The 24726-nt window shown below is 45.2% G+C and overlaps 1 protein-coding gene across 2 annotated transcripts in view; it reads right to left on the bottom strand.

The window, feature by feature from the left end:
* The window catches only part of SHC3 (SHC adaptor protein 3), a 186882-nt gene extending 166212 nt beyond the window's left edge, over positions 1-20670 (bottom strand). Inside the window, exon 1 of one of the 2 annotated variants that reach the window (XM_018052523.1) lies at positions 19096-20670. In XM_018052523.1, the coding sequence (XP_017908012.1) occupies positions 19096-19551 (456 nt within the window). In that variant the 5' untranslated portion in view covers positions 19552-20670. The remainder of the gene's footprint in view (positions 1-19095) is intronic. The other variant, XM_018052522.1, reaches the window with a different exon arrangement.

Here is a 24726-nt window from a genome sequence, read left to right as displayed (position 1 = left end):
CCCCTGAAGTCTCCTTAGCGCCTCTCTGTGTAGTTGAACCTTTATAGGCCTCGTGCCAACAGCCACACTCTCAGCCCAGCCAGGCTTCTTCTGGGGACCCACTGGGCCTTGAGCTCTAATCTCAGCACTGGGCCTCTGTATTATTGAATCAGACTGTATCTGGATGCCTGGCTTTGTCTTCCATTCCTTGCCACAATCCCTTTTGCCTGGAGCCTGCCTCACTGTCCTGGCTTTTAGTGAGCGGCTGCCAGCCCAGCATCTGGACGCTGACAACTGAGAACCTGGCCAAGCTATCTCAGAAGCCTTGTCATCGCAACCGGATCTCTTGAAACAGCCCCTTCACATTCCTAGGGATGGTGACTTGTATCTTCTTTCTTTTGATACTTGTCAGTCTTGTTAGGCTTATCCATCTTACTGATTATTTTTTCCACAGACTCAGATTTTTCTTTCATGATTTTTTTCCTATTGATTTTGTTTTTCATTACATTGATTTCTGCTTTTATCTTTGTTATTTCCTTCCTGCTACTTGATTTGGCTTTATTTTGTTCTTTTTTAGTGTCTTGAGCTAGCTACTTGGGTCACTGCTTGGAGAAATTTTCTCTTTTCCAAAGTAAGCATTTGTTGCTATAAATTTCCCTCTTGGTACTATTCTAGCTGTGTCCCATATATTTTGATATGATGTAGTTTCATTTTCATTCAATTCTATGTATTTTTGAATTTCCTTTGCAATTTGTCCTTTGTCCCAGGGATTATTTATAGGCATGTTGCTTAATTTTCAAGTGTTTGTATTTCTCTGTTGTCTTTCCTTATCAATTTCTAATTTGAATTCATTGCAGTCAGAGAACATACTTAGTATGATTTCAATTATTTTAAACTTGGTTAGGTTTGCTTGCTTTATGGCTTGAGCTGTGGTCTATCTCAGTAGATATTCCATGAGTACTTGATAAGAATGTTTATGCTGTTGTGGTTTCATAGAGGACTCTACAGATGTCTATCCAACTCTATAGTTGATTATGTTGCTTAGTTGTGTATATCCTTGCTGATTTTCTGGAGAAGGCAATGGCACCCCACCCCAGTACTCTTGCCGTGTAAATCCCATGGATGGAGGAGCCTGGTAGGCTGCAGTCCATGGGGTCACGAAGAGTCGGACACGACTGAGCGACTTCACTTTCACTTTTCACTTTCACGCATTGGAGAAGGAAATGGTAAGCCACTCCAGTGTTCTTGCCTGGAGAATCCCAGGGACAGGGAGCCTGGTGGGCAGCCGTCTCAGGTCGCGCAGAGTCGGACATGACTAAAGTGACTTAGCAGCAGCTGCAACAGCTGATTTTCAGCACAGTAACCCATCCACTGCTTGGAGTGAGCTGTAGAAACCTCTATCTATAACTGTGGGTATATACAAGCATTTCTGTACTTGTTTCTGTTACAAGAATTAGTTCATAATACACATGTAGCTACACTATGCTCTTCTCATCCAACAATGCCTTGTGAAATCCAGTCAACTATAATAAAACTCTAACTCACTGTTTTAAACGTCTGCATGTTACTGTGTAGTATTAATACACCATAACTTTTTTTCCACCATTCTGCTGGGGGACATTTGCTTTATTTTATGGGTAGTGTTATTTTCAGTGATGGTTCCGCTGTCCTTCTTAACTGTGATTCTGAGTTTTGCTAACCAAGGTTGATGGTTGGAAGTTCACAACAGTTGTATGGCCTATAGGAGGAGGATAGGAGGGCAGAGATGAGTCTGCACTGAGTCTTTTGATAAAAGGAACTTTGATTCTGAAAATCATGTTTGTAGATTATAACGAATAATCCACAAAGAAAGCCCTATCATCCTTTCTTGGAAAACAGAGCAGCTGTATCTTAGATAAATGTGAATTTGCCTCTGTCGTGGAGGCTTATGAACTAAGGCCCAAATTATCCTTCAGTTCAGTTCAGCCGCTCAGTCATGTCCGACTCTTTGCAACCCCATGGACTGCAGCACTCTAGGCCTCCCTGTCCATCACCAACTCCTAGAGTCTACTCAAATTCATGTCCGTTGAGTCGGTGATGCCATAAACCATCTCATCCTCTATCATCTCCTTCTCTTCCCGCCTTCAATCTTTCCCAGCATCAGGGTCTTTTCCAATGAGTAAGTTCTTTGCATCAGGTGGCCAAAGTGTTGGACTTTCAGCTTCAGCATCAGTCCTTCCAATGAATATTCAGGACTGATTTCCTTTAGGACTGACTGGTTGCATCTCTTTGCTGTCCAAGGGACTCTCAAGAGTCTTCTCCAACACCACAGTTCAAAAGCATCCATTCTTTGGCGCTCAGCTTTCTTTATAGTCCAACTTTCACATCCATACATGACTACTGGAAAAACCATAGCTTTGACTAGATAGACCTTTGCTGGCAAAGTAATGTCTCTGCTTTTTAATGAGCTATCTAGGTTGGTCATAACTTTTCTTCCAAGGAGCAAGCGTCTTTTAATTCCATGGCTGCAGTCACCATCTGCAGTGATTTTGGAGCCCCCCAGAAAATAAAGTCTGTCACTGTTTCCATGGTTTCCCCATCTATTTGCCATGAAGTGATGGGACCGGATGCTATGATCTTAGTTTTCTGAATTTTGAGTTTTAAGCCAACTTTTTCACTCTCCTCTTTCACTTTCATTCCAAGAGGCTCTTTAGTTCTTCTTCACTTTCTGCCATAAGGGTGGTGTCATCTGCATATCTGAGGTTATTGATATTTCTCCCATCAATCTTGATTCCAGCTTGTGCTTCATCCAGTCCAGCATTTCTCATGATGTACTCTGCATATAAGTTAAATAAGCAGGGTGACAATATATAGCCTTGATGTACTCCTTTCCTGATTTGGAACTAGTCTGTTGTTCCATTTCTAATTCTAACTTATCCAGTTCTAAATGTCCCCTTCTAAATTATCCTTAGGACAGGATAAAACTCTAGAAATATACACTAATCCAAGCAATACCACCAAATTTTTCACATGAGCAACATCTCTTAAAAGTAATTAGCAAACTAAAACATAAACAAATAGAATCCAGGATATCATGAAATTGGGACTGTTGATTGAGTGAGAAATGTTTAACTTGGAGAGAAGAAAGCAAGGGAAACATTTCTCCAGCTCCCTCAGGCTCTGTAACCTAATAATGAAGATCAGACCTGCAAATGTCAACCACATGGAGGGAAGCCATGGAGTGTAATCCCACAAGGACCAGCATTAGAATGGTCCCTCCTTTAAATAGGGGGCATCCTGACTCTAAGAGGCTAGAGATGGCAGCTGACCTCTCACCGTCCCTCTGACTCTGGCCAGCCCCTAGTCAAATGCCATGCCCACTCCCACCTTCAAAGTGTTTCTCACTCTGGCTCTCTTGCTTGAACACCCTCCACTCTTCCACCTACGCAGATCTGGACAGTCTTTCAGGACCCAGAAAACAAAAATCCCACACCTTCTGTGAAGCCTTTCTTGATAACTCCAGCTACCACCAATCTCTCGCTATGCCATTAGCACCTTATTGAACACGATTTTTTTTTCTTTCTTTTTAAAATGGAGCCACTTTTCCTTCTCAACTGGATCACAAGTTCCTTTTGTAAAATCACCCTGTACCTCTTTCACAATCCACAATACCTTCCACAGGACAAGGCAAGTAATTGAGTCCTCAGAAAATATTTGTTGATACATTCATTGTCCCTCATTCTTTTTAATAAATCCATGTGCTTTAATTAGAGGTGGGAGCATGTGGAAGTGTTCAGTTTAGCTTTCTGTTTGGAAATGTCCTGGTGACATTTGGTCATACAATATTTTAACTTAATAATAATTATTCATGGCTCTCATTAAAGTTGATTCTCTTATTGAAATCCTTCTGCAATTAGTGTTAGAGAAAAAGCAATATAAAACAGAATTCACGGGTCCCTCTGGTCTAGGGAACAGCCTGTAAAGACTTTGGGTGGGCTATGTCATACATGCCAGTTCACAGAAAGAACAATTATCAAGGGATTTTTAAACAGAACAGAGTTCAAAATGTGCCTCTCTGAAGTCACATTCTTAATCACCAACCATATATGACAGGACCACAGGTCACCCTCCTAAGCAGTCTCTTTTGCTCCGTCATACACCCCAGTGTCCTCCAGCCACCTTGACTCCTCCATTTCCACATGGTAAATGTTTGTCACAGGCTCTCTACCCAGGGACATTTTGGAAAAAGCCAGCTGACCTCCTTTCCCACAGTGCATGGCCATGGAAACCTTCTCTGGAGAATGATTTCTTGAAAGCAGGGATCACTGAATTCATGTTAGGTTTGCAGGAGCTCCGGCAGCATCCATCTGGTTCTCACTCAGCATGGATTGAACTGATGCGCACAAAGACAGGCCTACGGGGCTGTGGAGACCCTGAGGAGAGACATTAACTCTGCCTCACCAGAGAGACAGGAGGGAACAGCTGCCCAAAGTTCTTGAAAGCTAACAGAGTTAATGCACTCTCCATCTCAAGGGACACGATTTTGAGAAAACTCTAGGAGACAGTGGAGGACAGAGTAGCCTGGCGTGTTGCAGTCCATGGAGTCGCAGAGTCAGGCACAACTGAGCGACGGAACAACAGAGTTATTCCAGGCCAAGATGGAGTGGACAGAAGAGGCCCAGAGTGGGAAAGTGGCCTTTGAACTAAGGCCAGAGTTGCAACTTGTATGGGGAAAACAAGTTGTTTTAAGTGGCTGGAATACTGGAGGGACAAGAGTTGAAGCTCAAGAGCTAAACTGAAGCCAAATCGTGAAAATCTGGGTGTCGTATGAAATTCATTTGGATTGAATTCCATAAGCAAAAGCAAGCAACAGAGAGATTTAAATTAAGAAGATGAGATATGCATTTTACAAAGATAAATGACTCACCACATTAACAGAATAATGCAAAAAATATGTATTTACTCACTAGATGCTGCAAACTAATTTGAAAGTTTTTGAAAACTAAAGTTATAGGAAATGTTTCTTAACTTGTAAAAGGGTATATGACAGTAAATGTCCTCCTTTATAGTTAAGTAAGAGGACTCATTTTGTAGCCAGGAGTGAAAAAGTCACCTTCATCGATACAATTGATCACTGTTCTCTAGGTCCCACAAGTATCATAGGAAAAGATTAATATTAGCAAAAACTTACTGTACTCACAGGCAAAAATATTTGCCCAAATGGAAATACATGGGTAGAAGAATGTTCATTATTTTACTGGGATAAATTGGAAACTATCTACATGTCTAACAATAGCTGCTGCTGCTGCTGCTAAGTCACTTCAGTCATGTCCGACTCTGTGCAACCCCATAGATGGCAGCCCACGAGGCTCCCCTGCCCCTGGGACTCTCCAGGCAAGAACACTGGAGTGGGTTGCCATTTCCTTCTCCAATGCATGAAAGTGAAAAGTGAAAGTGAAGTCGCTCAGTCATGTCTGACTCTTAGCAACCCCATGGACTGCAGCTTACCAGGCTCCTCCATCCATGGGATTTTCCAGGCAAGAGTACTGGAGTAGGGTGCCATTGCCTTCTCCAGTCTAATAATAGAAAACTAAGTATTAGCACCTCCATATACATGAATATTGGGCTTCCCAGGTGGCTTAGTGGTAAAGAACTGCCTGCCAATGCATGAGACATAAGAAACATGGATTCAACCCCTGGGTAGAGAAAATCCCCCAGAGGAGAATATGACAACCTACTCCAGTACTCTTGCCTGGATTATCCCATGGACAGAGAAGCCTGGTGGGCTACAGTCCATGGGGTTGCACAGAGTTAGACACAATTGAGTGGCTGAGCACAGACGCACGCACACAGACATGCATGCACGTAGACTGTGCATGAGTATTAAGCAAATGCCAAAAAGAATGAAGCAGAATTATAAATACTAATACTGAAAGATTTCCGAGGCATATTAAGTTTTTTTAAAAAGCAAGTCACAGAAAAATGTATGGAGAATATTTCGCTTTGTGAAACAGAAAGGGAGAAGAAATGATACAGGAAAGGAAGGTAGAAAAGTGTGCATATGTGTGTCTGGAAATACAAATAGCAAACAGGTGATGATGATTATCTATGAAAGGAAGAAAATTTGAAGGGAAGGCAGTTGAGGGGACACTCTGAAACATCTAAGTAAGACTATATCATCTTTTTTATTTAATTTAAAACAGAAGAGTCTTTCCCAAAGCCATCATCAAAGACTGGTTCATTGTACTAATCACAGCAAGAAATTGTGAAGGTATGAATCAGGGCAAAAGGAAAAGAAAAAAAAAAAGACTTGAAACCCTGTGGAATAGAAATGATAGCTCAGTGATTGAACAGATACAATGAGTTTAGGAAAAGGAGGCATTCAAGGATGGCTTTGAGGTCTTGAATTTGAGAAGTAGGCGAGCAATGAAACCATTAACTGAGGTGGGAAAGAGCATGAATTCAGTTTGAGATTTGTTTCATTTAAGGGGCCCTGAAAGAGAGGATGGGCATGTTACATGGACAGTGAACAATACAGACCTGCGCCCAACATACGCCACTGGCCTTTGACCTATGACACAGGTCCAAGCCACCACCACTCCTCCTTATTACCTCTCAACTGTCTACTTTTATTTCTGCCTTTCCAATCTGTTCTCCACACAGAAGATAGAATAATCTTTCAGAAAATCTCCAGTGGTTTCCCACTGTACTTGCCTAGTGCTGGCCAGGCCCTGGGGACCCTCCCTGACTCAATACACTAATTACATTGGCTACTGTCAGTTTCCATCTCCTCCTAGAATGGAACATTCATGCACACACACACTCACTCATGCTTGAACACATCTGCATACCAATTCCATTCATCTTCCTTGATATCTAGGGCTCCACTTCCATATCACCTCCTCTGAGAAGCCATCCTTGATTTCCACATCTTCACCACCAATGTGATCTCCTGGTACTTTCTCTCCTCTGTCTCCACCACTGGCACCAAAAGAGCAGGAATTATGCTTATTTAATCACCTCTTTTGAAAAAGGCAATGGCACTCCACTCCAGTACTCTTGCTGGAAAATCCCATGGACAGAGCAACCTGGTAGGCTGCAGCCCATGGGGTTGCTAAGAGTTGGACACGACTGAGGGACTTCACTTTCACTTTTCACTTTCATGCATTGGAGAAGGAAATGGCAACCCACTCCAGTGTTCTTGCTTGGAGAATCCCAGGGACGGGGGAGCCTGGTGGGCTGCTGTCTATGGGGTCACACAGAGTTGGACACGACCGAAGTGACTCAGCAGCAGCAGCAGCAGCAATCATCTCTTTATCCCCAACACATTACCCCAGGATGGGAACTTAATAAACACTAGTTGAATAAAATAATGGGTTAGTAGATTGATGGAGGAGTTAATGAATGAGAAGAGGAACAGAGAGGGTAAGACTGTTCATAAATAATCCAGGAATAGAAATGAGGAGCAAAAGCAAAGAAGAACCTTCACAGCAGATGCCAGGAGTCTGGGAGACAGGCTGTGAGGTGACAGCACCAGATGAAGTGGGTTTTTGATTTTATAATTAGGGGGTCACCGAGGAACCTTTTCCAGACACTGTCCACAGGTCAGAAGAAGTCAATTGTCTCATGTTGGCATGAATTAGGTGAAAGAAAGTGAAATGAGGAAGGTGGAGTAGCGAGGGAAGAAGGGATACTTGGAGGGGAATTTGTTTTAGGTGCAAGCAGCCTAAGGAGGGAGGAGGGCACGGTAACCCACTCCAATATTCTTGCCTGGAGAATCCCATGGACAGAGGAGCCAGGGAGCTACAGTCCCTGGAGTTGCAAAGAGTCAGATACGATTGAGCGACTAAGCATGGCACAGTCTAAGGAAGAGGTCCAAACAATCAGTTATATTTTATAAAAAGTAATACTCAAAACTCAGCACTTCTAAGTATTGTTTAATATGTTAATATCGTCCACACCCTTGAAGTTAAGACTCTGCAAAGCTGTGTTACTACACATCTTTTCCCACCTCCCATAATTATTTACACCCCAAGAATTGGCAAACCCTGGGAAGATCCCCTGGAGCAGGAAATGGCAAGCCGCCCCAGTATTCTTAACTGAAAAATTCATGGACAGAGGAGCCTAGCCGGCTACAGTTCATGGGATCTCAAAAAGCTGGACACAACTGAACATGCACAGACATACACAGCACATAAATCATGCTTTTGTCCAGAAAGCCAGGTGTTAACTTTTCTCAGCAAATCCCTGCCCTGGGAGTCTTAACCAACAGATAATGCAGGAGTGAGAGAGGGTGGGTGGAGGGCAGGGCGCAACAGAAGTGGGGAATGCAATTAAAGGACGGGAGTTTGTGGATCACACAGGAACATCAGAACCCCCTCCTCTTAGCCACCATTGGATGATTTTTATTTTCTTTTCCCATGTTAGTGAATAAGTAACTAAGTCACTCTGTAAACAAGCTTATTATCTATTACAGGAGTTGCTACTTCCAGTGAACAAATTCACAGCTCAGTCCTTTAGAGAGTGCAGCCAGCACCACCTCACAAATAACCATCCTTAAAAAAAAAAAAAAAAAGCAGTGTTTGGGGACTTCCCTGTGGTCTAGTGCCTAAGACTCCATGTTCCCAATGCAGGGGGTCCTGGTTCAATCCCTGTTCAGGGAACTAGATCCCACATGTTGCAAATAAGTTCTCATGCTGTATGAAGATTCAAGATGCTGAGTGCTGTAACTATGACTGTGTGCAGCCAAATAAATAAATAAGATAACTTTTTCAAAAGCAGAGTTTGGACTCCCCTGGTGGTCCAGTGGTTAAGACTCTGGACTTCCAGTGTCGGGGACACAGGTTCAATCCCTGGTCAGGGAAGATCCTGCATGCCACATTGTGAGGCCCCAAAAATAATAATAAAAATTTAAAAGCAATGTCTCTAGCCCAGAGACCAGGAGGAGAGTCTGAAGGAGGACTCCTGAAGGAGTGAAGCCAGCAGAACCCAGACAGGGACATCCAAGACTGACACATGTGAGAATCAGGATTTCTAGACTGTGCCCCAGCTTCCATCAGTTACAAGAACATGGACAAAAGACAGAAGCTTCTCAGAACGTGAGCTCAGGAAAGCCTCAAGTGTCTAACAGTGCTTCCTCTGGCCCAGGACTCAGACCAGCTTGCCACATGATAATCAGCCTTTCACACAAAGCCTAGTTTCTGAAAGGGACCAGCCCTAGCTACTTCCACTGTCTGGTAATATATACTCCTCATTCTCTAATTTGCTCAAGGCTACAAACAGAAGCTCACGTGAAACCACTTTTTAAAAATCTATGAGAGCAACCCTTAAATTGAGAAAACCAGGCCTATAAATTATTATTATTATTTGCAAATCAGAAAAAAAATGCAGTTTTTCCATTTTAGTAATGACTCAAAGTGGGGCTTCCCAAGTGGCTCACCGGTAAAGAATCCACCTGCCAAGGTGGGAGACACAGGAGACATGGGTTTGATCCCTGAGTCAGAAAGATACCCTGGAGACGGAAATGGCAACCCACGCCAGTACTCTTGCCTAGAGAATCCAATGGACAGAGGAGCCTAGCAGACTGCAGACCATGGGGTCACAAAAGGAACTGGACATGACTTAGTGACTATACAACAACAATAACACATGGATCTAGAAACATCTGTTTCCCTCCTAGAGCCTCTGTCCCTGGTTGCGAGCCTGTACAGAGACACATAAGGGGGCTGTATTTCCACCAGTGAACTTGTTCTGGCCTCTGGTGATAATACTAGGTGTGACACCTCATGTATCAGGCCTCCACTCTGAGCAAGTGTCAAACCACAGACACACTCTTGCCACTGGTCCCCAAAGTTCCACAGCTCTCCTGGTGTGCAGGGGTCATAGTTCATCTGTCTTATACTCCAGGGCTTTGGTTTGAGGTCCTACTTGAGGAATTTTTAAAGGTGTCTCCATTTGGTGTCCAGAGAAATGGTAAGAAAACCTGAGACTCTTCCAGGAGATTTACTTAGTCGTTTCTTATCTTTCACCTCCATTTTTCCAGGGCACGTGAATCTCTGGGTGAACTAATGGCCATCCTAGATGAGACTCCAAAAGTTTGTGGCTATGCCTGTGATGGTAAATTTGCGTGTTAACTTGGCTAACAAGTGACCAACAAGTGATTCTGGGTGTTTCTGTGAAGGTGTTTAGGGATGACTTTGACATTTAAATGAATAGACTGAGTAAAGCAGACTGCCTTTCCTAATGTGAGCGGGTCTCATCCAGTCAACTGAAGGCCTGCGTAGAACAAAAGACTGACACTCCCCTAGGATAAGAGGGAACTCCTCCTCCCGGAGGGCCTTCAAACTGGGATAATGGCTTTCTCCTGCCTTTGGTTTCATACTGAAATGTCTCTTCCTGGGTCGTAAGCCTGCTGACTCACCCTGCAGACTTCTCAGTAATCACATACGCCAATGCCTTGTCACAAAACTCCTCCTATACATACATCCTACTGGTTCTCTATCTCTGGAGACCCTGGACTAATACACTGCTATAAAAACAGTTTGGGAGAAAACCCTTTCCTCAAAGGGTCATCTGGTTGCTAAAGAGTCAGAGGTGGGGTGGTCCAGGGAAGCCCGAGCCAGGGTAGGTGGCGAGGTACAGCTCCCACCCCATCCCCTGGGGGTGCCCATCAGCGGTGCCTCTTGGAGCCCACTGTCATCACCTTTAAAGCAGAAACCACAAGGGCTGCCCTACTGTCTCTGTGCTGAGGACCACAGAGTCAAATGCAAAGGTGTCCCAGTGCCTGTGACCCTGAACATGCTCCGCCAGATGTGGAAGCACTATGAAACCCAATCCTGCAACTTATTCATCAGAACCTCGAGTTCTGTCTGAGCACCCCAGCCCTGCACGATTCAGGAAGTGGGGGAGGCCGTGAGCTGGCAGCTGGAGAAGCTGACTCTTGGGTACCTGCGGGCTCATCAGACCATCCTCTCTTTTTTTTATGCTGATGTTTTGTATGCTCGGTGTGTGTTTGAACATCTCCACAGCACATGTTTACATTTTATAAAGAAAGGTTGATGGGACTTCTAAGACTCTACCCTCCCAAAGCAGGGGGGGCTGGGTTCAGTTCCTGGTCAGGAAATTAGGTTCCACATATGATAACTAAAAGTCCGAATGCCACAGCTAAAGATCCTGCATGCTGCAAATAAGACCTGGGAGCAGCCAAACAGTAATACCATACATTTAGGGAAAAAAGAAAGATGTACAAAAGAAGCAGGTGAGAGACATCACAAGGCTGCAGGACTACCAGCAACAGAAGGTGGCCTGTCGGTGTCTGGGCTTAGAGGCCATGACCATGTTTCTCTGCGGGCCCTGGGACCCAGCAGGTAATGGGTCCCAGGCCCCAGAGGCTGCCTTTCTCATCATTGCTGCCTTATAGAAACCATTCAGCATTAGGGGACAACCATCTGTTCCCCCATACGCCCTCCTCCCCGGGGTTGGGGGAGGGCAAAGGTCCTCTCCTGCTGAGCCGGCTGTGGGGACTTCTGCTTGATCAGGCCTCTGCTCAGTAACATCAGTGTCCAAACCAAGGCCCGGAGGGAAAGGAAATAAGAAGTCTGTGCCAAGTGCTAGGAGGGAAAGGGGTCTTCAGTGTCTTCAGGTGCAGCACAGCGGTCCCAGCAGAACCGAACTGAGCACACACACTGAATCCACCTCCAGAAGGGCCAATGAAAGGGCTGGTTCTTCTCCATGAAGAACACTCAAAAAACAGTCACCTTTTCATGGTTTCATCACCAGAGATAAAAACATTGTTTCTCCCTCCTTGGGGGAAAGCATAAGAGACCCTGATTTTATAGTGTTTCTGCTGAAAACCAGGTTCGGGGCTAGTTTTCCCTCAACAGAGCTAGAGCTGTGCTGCGGTTTTTCAAAAAATTTTTAAACAGAAGATTTTTATATGGGCAAGTGGTATTAGAAATGCTGAATATCTGCAAAAGCAATAGGATTAAACCTGGTCTGTGAGGCCCTTCAGACTGCCAAACAATTATGTTTAACGGAATTTGATCAAATAAAGTGTGTCAGAAGGGTCTCAGCAGAGAGGCTGGGTGAAGGCCAAGTCCCACTGAGTCTGTGGAGTTGGTACAAATTTAAATTTCTTAAAATTTGGAATCAAATCTTTGCTGCTTTTTCTGCCCATTCAATAGACAGAAGTGAGGAAAGGCTCTTCTGAGGGGCCTTTACTTTGGCAAAACAACACATTTCAGAAAAACTAAAATGGCTCCAAGTCAGCTTGAAAGTAAGCAGCTGGAACCTCCCTGATTAAGATTCTACACTTCCACTGAAGGGGACGATGGTTCAGTCCCTGGTCAGGGAAGTAAGATCCCTCATGCCAGGTGGTGTGGTCAATAAATAAATATAGAAAGCAAGGAGCATCATAACAACAAGCTCTTTGAACATTCTTCCTCAGAAAGTCTTGGCTTGGAGGGTTTCAGGTACTCTGAAGCTGCTGAGCGTCAGAAACACCAGTGATAAGGTGAGGCTCCTACCGCTCGACTCTCCCATTTCTGCAGCTTCTCCTCCAGCACCCAGGTTTCCCTACAGCTCCTGCAGGAGATGAGACCATGGCTAGAAATGGAGATCTCAGCTGGAAGATGGTGGAACTTGCCAGACCTCTCTTGTCGAGAGGTAAGGCAAGTCTGAGCCCAGAGTCTGAGGGCGAAAGGCCAAGGATGCCCTGAGCTGCTATCATCCACCAGAGCAAGGGCAGAGGCTGGTCCCAGCCTGAGGCACTACAGAGTCAAGAAGGCGCTAGAGGAAACCAGGTCCCCGAGGAGAGCAGCAACTGGTCCTCTCCTCCCAGGTGCATCACAGGTATGCATGGCACCTTCTCCCCACCAAGGTGAAGAGAACAGCACTGCGTGAACCATGGAAACTCAGCCTTTGACCCAGCATCTTGTTGGAATTCAGTGGTTCTTGTGGAGATTCCTGGCCCTGGCCCTCCAAGGTTAACTAGTGTCTTTCTATTTACTTTAGGAAAGCAGCACCAATCCTAATGCTGGGAGGCACAGACTGATGCCTGTGTGTGTGTTCCTGTGTGTGTGTGTGTGTGTGTGTGTGTGTCTGTGTCTGTCTGTGTTGTGTCTGTGTGTCTGTGTGTGTGTGTCTGTGTGTGATTAGTTGCCCAGTCATGCCTGTGTGTGTGTCTGTGTGTGTCTGTGTGTGTGTGTCTGTGTGTCTGTGTGTCTGTGTCTGTGTGTCTGTGTGTCTGTGTGATTAGTTGCCCAGTCATATCTGACTCTTTGCAGCTCCATGGTCTAGAGCCCACCAGACTCCTCTGTCCATGGGATTTTCCAGGCAAGAATACTGGATTGGGTTGCCATTTCCCCCCTTCAGGGGATCTTGCGGATCCAGGGATTGAACCCGTGTCTCCTGTGTCTCCTGCATTGGCAGGCAGATTCTTTCTTGCTGAGCCTTTACCACTGAGCCACATGGAAAGCCCAGACTGACACATATCAACGGGTTATTGTCTCCACACTGGTGGTGGGGAGGGAAGAGGCTAAACCACATGGGGACAGAATGATTTGTTGTTTGTTTTTTTTTTTAACCTCAACTGAAAATCAATACTTATGAATTTGCAGGACCAAAAGCAACTGGTAAGATTATTGTGCAGTTGCATGTTCACACACACACACACACACACACACACACACACACACACACAGAGCCAACATCCACTCACTCAGCAGGACATTCTTACGCTTAATTCCTCCCACCATAAAGACATTCTTCATGCACTACATATTGTAAATTTTTTATGCTAAAATTCAATTTGTTTCTTGTCCTTTACCCAGGAAATATGCCCAATTGATCATTTTTTGCATTTCATCTGAAACTATCTTTTTCTGAATTAATTCCACGTAACTTTATTTGTCCTTGGGTATTTTTGTTTGAAGTGTTGAGTCTTCACTGTGCTTTCCCCTGAATCCTATGCAACTTTCTGGGCAGTAGCACCACGGGGTCTGGTCTTGGCCGCAGCCACCCAGAAGGCACGTGACCCGGGGAACCACACCCTGACACTACAGTGCAAGCCAGAAGCCCCTTTCTTCCAGATGCACGAGGCTCAGGAGCAAAGACCTGCCCCAGTCATGACAGGTTGACCTCTTGAGCCCCACTGAGGTGGCCAGGCACCCTGCAGATTCTCCACATCCAGGCCGTGTTCCTGCTCGGAGACACCACAACCAAGCGAGGGGCAGCAGGCATCACACACCCTTCAGAACAAGCCAGTTGGCTGGAAAGCCAGCCTCTTACATGTCTTATATGTCTGTTGCCCAAGTGTCCCATTATCACAACTTTGCTTAAATGATATTTATCATATATGACAAATATGAAAATATGACATATATTCAAAGATAAAACCGAGTGGGAATGTAAAGGGGCAAGAAGTCCACTCTTCGTAAGATTTAAGTCTCATCAAAAGCTTATCTTTCAGAATTATTTTCTCTTAAATGTGAATGTAAAAGTAATGAATGAAATAATCAGGCATTTCTGGAAATATAACACTTACTATTTTCTAATGACCCTGTCCGAAGTCATTACAATTGTCTACTCGGTGTGTGTGTACGTGTGTGTATGAGTGTGTGTGTGGTGTTGGGTATGTGTGTATGTGTTTATGTATGATGTGGTGTGTGTGTACATGTACACATTTCACATATCTGCTATACTTGTGTCGCATAAAAAAAAAAAGAGGTGTCATGCTTTCCAGATCAAATAAATAATTTTGTCTACTTATCTCACAAGAATGTCTTAAACTGTCTTTCAAATCATTTTGACAGTTTACATATAAGCCGTACATTTATGAGATTTTTCAACAATTTTAAGAAAAAAGTCAACTTTTAAAATTGTGTTCTATATCAAGGAACAACTTACTAATCTAGAATTAAAACAAACTTCGATCAATCCCACCACAATAATATATCATGACTATACATGAAATAACTCTGTTGGTGACTGTTTAATATGACCTTACTTAGCTCATAGTTATCAAAAGAATACAGTGCTAAGAAAAGAAAAAAGATTTTAGATACTTTTTCTAAGAATAAATTTAAAATACTTTTAAAGACAGTGAGGCAAGTGAAAAAAAATACCAATTAAGAATAAATTTTACAGTAAGAGCAGTTAATAAAGACCACCTATAGAAAGCAATAGAACATTTATAAATAAAATGAATAATTCATACACCCTAAATATCATCAGAGTCACAAATGGGAGAAACAAATAATTTTTGAAGAGCTCTTGTAAAAACAAGGCTTCATCCCAAAAGAAAAACAGTCCAGCACTTCAGGAAATAATTCAGTAGTTCTCTGATTATTAAAATCTCCTATAAACAGCTCATAATGTGAAGCTATTATCAGTAAAGACATAGCATCACTCTCTGCAGACCAAAACCTTGGCTGTCCGAGGGCGCTGTCACAGGATTTAAGGATGAATAACCTTTCTCTGGTGGCTTTCCTATTGGCTCAGTTGGTAAAGATCTGCTTGCAATACAGGAGACTTGGGTTCAGTCCCTGGGTTGGGAAGATCCCTTGGCAGAGGGCATGGCAACCCACTTCCGTATTCTTGCCTGGAGAATCCCATGGACAAAGGAGTCTGGTGGGCTACAGTCCACAGGGTTGCAAAGAGTTGGACATGACTGAGCGACGAAGTACAACCTACATTCTCACTGGGTTGCTGGTGATCAGCAAGCATCTTGACCTCCTGATTCTTGCTATGGGCACTCAGGTCAGCCCTGAATGTGGCCACTTCTTATCCTGATCTTGTTTTGAGCCTGTGGTGTCATGTGCTGTAAAGCGAACTCTTCTTCTTAGAGAACCCTCCCACTGAGGGCCAACAGCTAACTCAGGTGTAGCCCACACAGTATTGCCTTCCATCAGGGGTGGTCAAGGCTGAACCTCAAGACAAGCTTACTTCAAATGACTCTTCCACAACAGCCAGCAGCTATTTTAAAGAACTGACCCCCAACTGTTCTTGGCTATCTTTCCTTCCTAAACTGTTCGCCCTGCGGATCTGTGGGTAGAGCATCCCAATATTGCCTTTGGGACCTGCTAAAAATCAGTAGTAGCCCCTACGGGCACTCAGGCTCCTTGCCAGCTTAGATTTCTAGGCAATAGAATTTGAAAGTGGGCAGCAGTGTCCTCAATACTTGTCTGTATGTCTCTAGGCCTTTCAAGCCCAAATGTAAAATAGTTTAAAAATAGAATTATAATGAAAATATCCATTGCTCTTTGCTGTTACAATTTTCCTTTATCTCAAGGACATACTTTCTTGTTCTTTTCCTTTTGTGTCACCAAAAAAGAAAAAAAAAACCACACACACAAAACAAAACCCAGTGTCAGGCACACTTAGGTACAAAGGTGCCACCAATGGGTGTCCTGAAGTAAACAAACACAAACTTGAACCCTTGCTCATTTGCATAATCTCATGCTGTTATTAGCATCAGATTCAAGGGAAGGCACGAAGGACAAATTAAACATGCTCTGAGCTTGGAATTCTACTGCTGCTCAGGTATTACTATTTTTAAATTTCAAATCCTTCATTAATTAATATTACAACCTGCTATTCAAAAAATTTGGTGTTTCCTAATTGATACACCAGACATCTATATGTTACAATGTCCATTTTTATATAAGTAGATTACATTTAAATATTTTTAGAGAATAAATCTGTGTGCAATATCCTAATATTGTCAGTAGGTAGATATGTCTGTGAGGCAGGAAATCTATAATTATACAGCAGATGAGTCTTCCAGGAAACTAGAAAACATTTGGGGTTTTCCTTAATTTAGACATACATTTAAATCAAAGAGAATAATAACAAGTTCTCTCCCAAACTCTAAGCCTTTAGATTTTGCTGTTGATGTACAAGCAAGTTATAAAGACTGCCTCTTTTCTATCTGCCAGAGATCTTTCAAAGTAAGGACACCAATAAAACTATTTGCAAATCAGCCAATAATACCAGGTTTCTTTCTTTCTTTCTTTCTTTTTTTTTTAAGTTTTGTGATCTTTCAAGAAAATAAATTCAGGGTTCTAAACTCAACAAGGGCAATTCAGAAATGTGCACTGACAGAAGGCCACATGATACTGTGAATCAAATGTGCGCAGAAGAAATTGTCCTTTAGTGTCTGGACTCCTTTGCTGTGTGATTTCAAACTTCTCCAGGGAAACCTAAGTTTATATTCCTGTGACGCCACCATTCACCACTGAAGATGGACCAGGTGACAGCAAGGAGCGCTAACAGGGCACGCTATGTGCCCCTAGGTCACTACAATCCTTTGGCACAGCAAAATGACCCCAAATCCAGAAGGCTCTAGGCAGACCCAGCCTTTCACTTATTTGAGTGTTGCTCTTGCTTCAGGGTTGAGGGAACCGGATGTCACTACCTGATAGCCCAGCACAATAGACTAGCTTTCTTCAGCCACAACTGACATTTAGAACTGGATGTCAGCCTTCATCCTTCAAAGAGCAAGAGTAAAGCCCTAAGCAAAGCAAGTTATTTTTTTGAAGGAAACTTTAGAGACATAAGTTTGAAAATTCTCCCTCCATTTGGAAACTACCCTCCATGTTCAACATGACAGGTATAAAAACCTTTGCCAACATCTGTCTAACATGGTTCTTCTTTTTTTTCTTCAGATAGCAATTATACTATATTACACATGGCACAAGTAATATACTCTGGCATCACTTCTTAACCTCAACGTTGTCAGGGGTTTTGTTGTTTGGTTTTGTTTCTTCTCTTTTCCTTTTGTTTTCGGCTCCTGGTTATATAACTTAAAGAAGGCATACAAGAGGAATATTCTTTTTCTTTTACAATAAACTCAACCAGCTGTGCATACTTTATGTTGATCTTCATCCCTTTTGTAAAATATGTGATTAATTCACTCTCAGAAGTTAAGAATGAAGATTAAATTAAAAAGGAGACTCAAAAGGAGAACAGGTCCATTTTTAATACTGATGATCGCATTCCTTTGTTAGTACTTTTGAGATAAAGATAATCCACAAAGTCAACTGTTTCCTTTAATATTTGGTTCAAAATTATCAAGATATATTTTGCCAGGGGATGTGGTCTGTAGAATTTTCCAACTGAATCTGTAGCCAGTAAGTATTAATAGCCACTAAGAGCCTGCAGGTTTCTCAGTGTGACTGACAGCACTGTGGGGACAGTGTGCATCTCATTTCTCTTAAAATGAAAAGTCATGTCTTGGAGTGACCAGTCTGAAATAATGTCATTTTGGCCCCTTTCCACTGTCTGGAGGCTGTCTGCCCAGCTGGAAGAGCGCTGTGGTGATTCTCTGCTGCCCAGTGACCAGAAGGATGTGATAAGCATGTGGCAGGCCAGTGGAATGCTGCTAAGTATTTGTTCTTTAAATATCATAGAATACTTGCATAAGAGAAGAATTTTGTGGACTACATCAGGCATGATTGTATAATTCTCTGTGTTGGAGGAAAAAAAAAAAAAATCTACTTTCCAGCCTGTGGCTCAGCTTCCTTTAGCCTATTTAAAGGGAAGGCCAGAGTCCCCAGGGAAAAACAGTCCCAAATTTCCTTCTGCTGCTGTAAACCAAAGCAGGTATGGAAGGAAAGGCAGAAACCAAAGAAAACCTTGCTGGCTAAGAAACTGCTACCTATCTGGTATAAAGGACAGTACTTGGGCTGCACTGCAAGGAGCTGAAAATTCTTGCTGAGGAAAGAAATGAAACCATCTACCCTGCTGCCTGGGGCAAACACAGGAGAAGTAGTGACACCACCTGCCTTTCTCATCGCAGGGGCTGCCCAGCTCTTCCAAGTGTGTACCCTAGGCAGACCTGATGCACAGTTCCCAGGGAGAGTGGTCCATGCCGAGAGGGGTACTGGCCGGACACATGGCAAAGCTCGGTGGCAAAGGCATGCCAAAGGAGCGGAGCCAGGGGAAACCAGGACAGTGAGGTCGCCGAATTCAAACCTTCTTCCACCGGATGCGCAATGGGTGCGTTTGCTGAGCTGGGTCCCCCCTGCCAAACGAGCTGGCTGCGAAAAAGTGCGCACCCCCTGGCCTCCAGAGCGACCCACTGTGCCGGACGCCTCTGCGCCCCGGCTTTCCCACCCGGCGGCCCGCGCCCGCACCCACCTTGACGACGTAGGTGACTCCTGCCCCCAGCACCTGGTCGCTGGCGTGCGGGGCACGGGGCGGCGGCTCGTCGCCGGGTCGGCCCTTCCTGGCGGCGCGCATGGCCGGGACGCGGGGGCCGGGGGGCGCGCTGCCGTCCGGGGCGGCCAGGCTGGGCGCGCTGCAGCTGCCCGAGAGCCGCGCGCCCGCCCGCTCCCTGGCCGCCGACAGGCCGCGGAGGCCCGAGCTGGAGAGTTTCAGGTGGGACACCTTGTGGAGCAGGTGGCCCAGGCTGCCCGGCCCATCGTCGGGCGCCCTGCGCAGCGCTTCTCCGGACACCAGGTAGGGGGCCGCCGCCGGGGCCGCGCGCGCCGCCGAGACCTTGCCACCGCCGCTCACCGACAGGTTGTGCAGAAGGTCATCGACCGATGTCACCGAGTCATTCCTGAAGCGGTTGTACTTGGTGCGTGGAAGCATACCCCTCCGTGGGCTCGCCGCATCCGCCCGGGCGCTGCAGGTGCCGGCCCCGGCGCAGGCTGCCGCGCATAGCAGGCGAGCCGCGGTCCCCGGGGCGGGACGGAGCGGCCGGGACAGCAGGCTGGGGGGCGCGAGCAGCGGCGCCGGCCTCCCACCGCTAACACCCCGCACGGCCGCGGCCGCGCAGCCCCGGCCCCGGACTCGGCTGCTGAGGGCGGTACGTTCGCTTTGCAAAAGTCATAGTTTCCTCTGCTGCGCGCCCAGCTGCTTGGGGCTGCTCACAGCAAAAGCATGACTCACTCCGAGAGGAGACCCTTCTCAACAAAGGCTCGGTGAGCACTGCAAATCACTTCCTGTAGCAAAAAAAAAAAAAAGAAGAAGAAGAAAAAAAAAAAACCACATACACCCACTGACAGCACACTAGAGCCAATCAATTCTCAAATTTCCTTTCTCTACCTTCCCAGACATTTCCTTCCAACCTTTGCTTTTTCACCTCCCCTTCCCCTGCCCCCTCTCAGCATCTATGCCAGAGGTAAATTCTGTTCTTTCAAATGAACTTTCTGAAACCCATTATTCTATGCTAGGGTTTTTTCTTCCCTGTTCAGCCCATCTGTGAGCCTGGAAAAGTGTCTGACGGTGCAGCGTTAAAATGTGACGAAGGATTTTTAAGAATAAGATCTTCAGCGGATCCTCATGAATTTTGATTTGGAAAGCAGCAGGAATTCTTAAATAGCCAAAAAGAAAAGATTCATTCCCAGGTGAACATAAAATATCAATCTCCAAGGTTTTTTTCAAGTCAACAGAGCAGCCATGACAACAGTCTTTGTGGCGATGCAGTTCCTCCCCCTCCCAGGAAAAAAAAAAAATCTGCGTATGAACTTCTGCCCAGAGCCACTGAGGGTCTCTTCCCTGATAATTTACAGCAGTCTTTCTCAGCCAGGGTTAAGCTGAAAACCTACTTCTGAAAAAGAAGAGTGTTTCTTTTGATGAATGGCAACAAACTCCAGAAATCCATTCCAAAAGGGGGGCTGTGCTTGAAGCTTTATTCCAACTGAATGTGCTCAAGCTCTGGAGAAATGCCTAAGAAACGCTACAAATACATTTCAATATCCCTTTGGTTGCTGCTTGCAACCCTGCAGAAAGAAAGGGAAAAAATGCAGCTGCTGTCAGTACACATCAAGCCCGCCGAAAGATGCCTTGTTTTCAGGGAGTCAGACACCGGCTGCAAGTAAAACGCACAGGCCTCCTTGCTGTCCGCGGAACAGAGCACTGAGCCCCTCCACCCGACCCCAGAAGGTCTGCGGAGACACGAACCCACTGACCCCTGTCACCATGGGCTCTGCCGGCCTTCAGAGGTCTTCATCGGTCTATTGAGAGAAGCTGCCCTTCACAGTGAAACGCTTTCGCTCCCTGTCCAAGTTTCCCGTCTACTTCTATGCAAAAAATGAATTTACCTCTAGCACTTTATCAGATTACCCTTAGTCTTCTCACACCCACGGCTAGACATGTGACACTTGAGGCACCCAGCCTTGAAAAGCTTTATGGAACAGGGTGTGACGAGTGCCACTCAAGGTGGGCCAGGTGAGGCCCGCTGCGGGGACGCAGAAGCGTGGAGGAGCGGCAGCTCCCCTCCCAGGGCCGCAGGCCTAGCCGAGCAGCCGCATGGCATTCATTTTTTTTCTTCCCCTTGCTGGCATAGCAACAGCAAATGCACACTCCAGAGATGGTGGTGGTGGTTATCCAAGTCCCCCCAAATCTAAAGCAAAACTTCCCTATCATTCCCAAACCGTGATCTTCATTAGAAGCAGACAAAAACAGCAAAATGTGAATGAAATGCTGTTTGTGTGAATGAAAGGGCTAGCGAGCGAGCCAGCGTTTCTGTGAATGAAGCCGGGCCTTGCAGCCGGCGCCAGGCAATCCCCTGGTTCCAGCGGCCTCAGCCAATGAGCAGCAGCCCCGATGACTCATTCAACAAAAGCTTGCTCAATAGTGGAAGATTCCATTTCAATCAAAGGCGGGATCTTTCATCCAACGGCAGTGTGGGAAAAAAAAAAAAAAAGCCAACCTGATTACAAAGATGTAGGGAGGAAGAAGAAGGCTGTTATGATGAGAAGAAAAACTAGTTTTTCCAAGGAAATTCAAGATCCACTGGACAGGTATGAGTGCGAATAGGACTGCCCTCTTGGAGGTGAGCTATGCCCTGAAACTTTCATTCAGCCATTCATTTACATCAAGAGCAATCATGAATGTGCCATTCTGTTCAGCATTTATTATGAATGTACAGTGAATGCACATTCAATACCCAGGCTCCTCGCCCTTGATCCTTTTTGTGAAAGGAATATAGAACAGGCATGCATGTTCTGAGTCCCCAAGGAGAGGGAAAAAACCCGAAGCTACAACGTTAACCCTTTAGCCAACAGGAGACGGTCTTTCCTTTTGTTATGATGAGGCAAGTAAAGGGAAATTGACCACTTTACAAAGTAAATAGCAATATAAATGTACCACATGTAAAGAAGATATAATCTAAGAGGGAGATTGGTATTTTAAGAATACAATAGGATAGTAAAACCTCACTTATCAGGGAGATGGTATCAGCATTTTGGGACTTAGGAGAAAAGCAAAAAGAGGATCCCAAAGATTTCTCAGCACCAAAATAGAACCTGCAACCCAGCCAAGAAGCGCACCCCCTCCCCACCTGCCCCCCACTCCTTCCTTCCCAGGACAGCCCTGTGGACCCTCACTGGGGGCTGTTATTGCTTATTTTAAACATTATCCCAGAAGCCCAAGTATCAGGTTTATCAGCCTGTGACAATATAAAGATGGATGATGGATGAAATTTTCATAGTCTGGTGACACAGACAAAAACAACAACAACAACAACAAAACTGAAACCATTATTAAGTCAGCCTCAAGAAAGCCAGGCAGCCTAGGGCCTTTCCAGAATATTTGCTTTTCTTTTTAAACCTGTTCGTTTAAAAGTGTATTGACTTTCTATTGCTGCCATAACCACAAAATCTGTGGTTTAAAGCAAGGCAAATTTATCTCCCAGTGCTGTAGATCAGCAGTCCAAAATGGCTCACAAGTGGATAAAGTGAAGATGTGAGCAGGGCTCATTCCTCTGGGCTTTCTAGAGAAGAATTGCCTTCTCCGTGCCTTCTCCTGCTTCCAGAGGCTGTCTGAAACTGTGCTCCTGAGAATGGGCCATAAGCTGGACACTGGGGAGTGTGGCTTTGCCCATAGATTTCATTCCAACTACAGAGGCAGAAAATTGAAAATTAATATTACTATGCAGTATGTTATGTGAATGTTGTAATATGTGTGATACGTAAAACCTTTCCGTAGGGTACCATACTGAGCATGACCTAAGGATGCCAGGGTTGACTTCAGCAGGCAGATGACCCCCCAAGAAAATATTTGAGGCACTACTGGGATCCTCCAGATAGGCTGAGGAAAAAAGGTACCTCGAGAGGAGATGCTGGGTAGGGAACAGCTCAAGTCTTGAGCGAGCTCATGATTTCCAGAATCCTGTGTAGACTGGTTGAGCTGATGCATAGTATTGGGAAGCCAGGCCACTAAGATGGCCTGACCCGGAGGATCTAGGAATAACCAATAACTTCCTTGAGATGCTTGAGCAGGTTTGCAGTGGCTTGAGAGAGGTGACACAGTCAGGTCTACATTTTATGTGGGCACCTTGACAGTAAGGTGGGTGGCCTTGCAGAGTTGTTTACAGAACAAGTGAAAAATGATGGAGACTTGAAGGAAGACCAAAGCAGTGGGCTGAACAAGAGACAATAAAATGACCTGGATGACAAAGATGGGTGAGAAAAAGTGGGCCAGGTTGGCTTGTCTGGAGGCAAAGCTGAGATGGAGTTTGGGGTGCAAGATGCTTGTTAAGGACCAAACTCCATGGGAGGCAGGAGGAGGCTAGAGGAATGGGCAGAGGAAGAAGTGGGGCTTTGTGAAGCCACACATACCCCAGCCTGGTGGGCTCCCCACTGAGGGTCCCCCTGGGCCTGTTGGGCTTTCCTTTCTCCTTCACTCCTCACTCCCTCAGCTGCCCCAGGAGTAATGGCCTCCAGCCAAACAGCAGAGGCTCCACTCTGCACAGAAAGAAACAGAGGATCAGAAGGGTTATGAGATCTGCCCAGGACACACAGGGTTAGGAACTGGCCATTCTGTCTGACTCCAAATCCATATTCATGACCACGGCCTCAGCGAGCTTGAGTAAGGACCTGCTGAGAATCAGCTATGGAGGTAGTGGTTCCCCAAGACAACACCTTTGCAGTGTAACAGAGGGGCTGCCACTTAGGTCACGGGGTGGTGCCAACTGAATGAGAGATGACGAAATGGATGAAAGCAGTCATACTTTCCAGAAGACTAATTGCCATGAAAGGGAGGATATAGGGCAATGGCTGGAGGTACAGCAGGAAGTATAGAACAGATGATAGAAGAGTTGGGGGTATGTTTAGAAGAAAGGTGAGGGCAGGACTTCCCTGATGGTCCAGTGGTTAAGACTCTGCCTTCCAATGCATGGGGCCGGGGTTTCAATCCCTGGTCAAGGATCTAAGATCCTACATCCACCTTATGCAAAAACAGAAAAAGAATACAGGTGAGGGCTTTAGATTAGAACAGAATGGAAGAAATGGAGATCCAGGAAAGAGGTGGAGGTCAAGAGGATAGGTGGAGCTATCAGCCTAGAGAGGACAGTGGGAGAGATGGAGAACTGGGGAGCAGATCATTTGGGGTTGAGCAGGAAATAGGTGGTTCTAAGGAGGAGACCCGTTTTCAGAGAAGAGGTTAAGAAATTTCAAATGATAGTGACTATAAACAAGGAATATAACAGTTCTATTAGCATCAAGCCATTAGCCACTGTAATTGCCCAACAGTGCACCCTGAAGGGAATTCAGGATGGAGGAAAACAGAAAATATTCTGTGCTTTGGATATTGGCCCTAAATAGGTAAGACATATATATGCTTAGTCACTCAGTCATGTCCCACTCTTCATGACCCCATGGACTGTAGCCCACCATGCTCCTCTGTCCATTCTGATTCTCCACTCAAGAACTGGAATGGATTGCCACACCCTCCTCTAGGGGATCTTCTCCACCCACGGATCAAACAAGGTCTCTTGTATTGCAGGTGGATTCTTTACCATCTGAGCCACCCAGGAAGCTC

This window comes from Capra hircus, chromosome 8 (assembly GCF_001704415.2).
Source record: "Capra hircus breed San Clemente chromosome 8, ASM170441v1, whole genome shotgun sequence".
In the NCBI taxonomy this organism is placed as follows: Eukaryota; Metazoa; Chordata; class Mammalia; order Artiodactyla; family Bovidae; genus Capra; species Capra hircus.
Note: the sequence above shows the minus strand (reverse complement) of the source record. Positions and strands in the feature narration are given on the sequence as shown.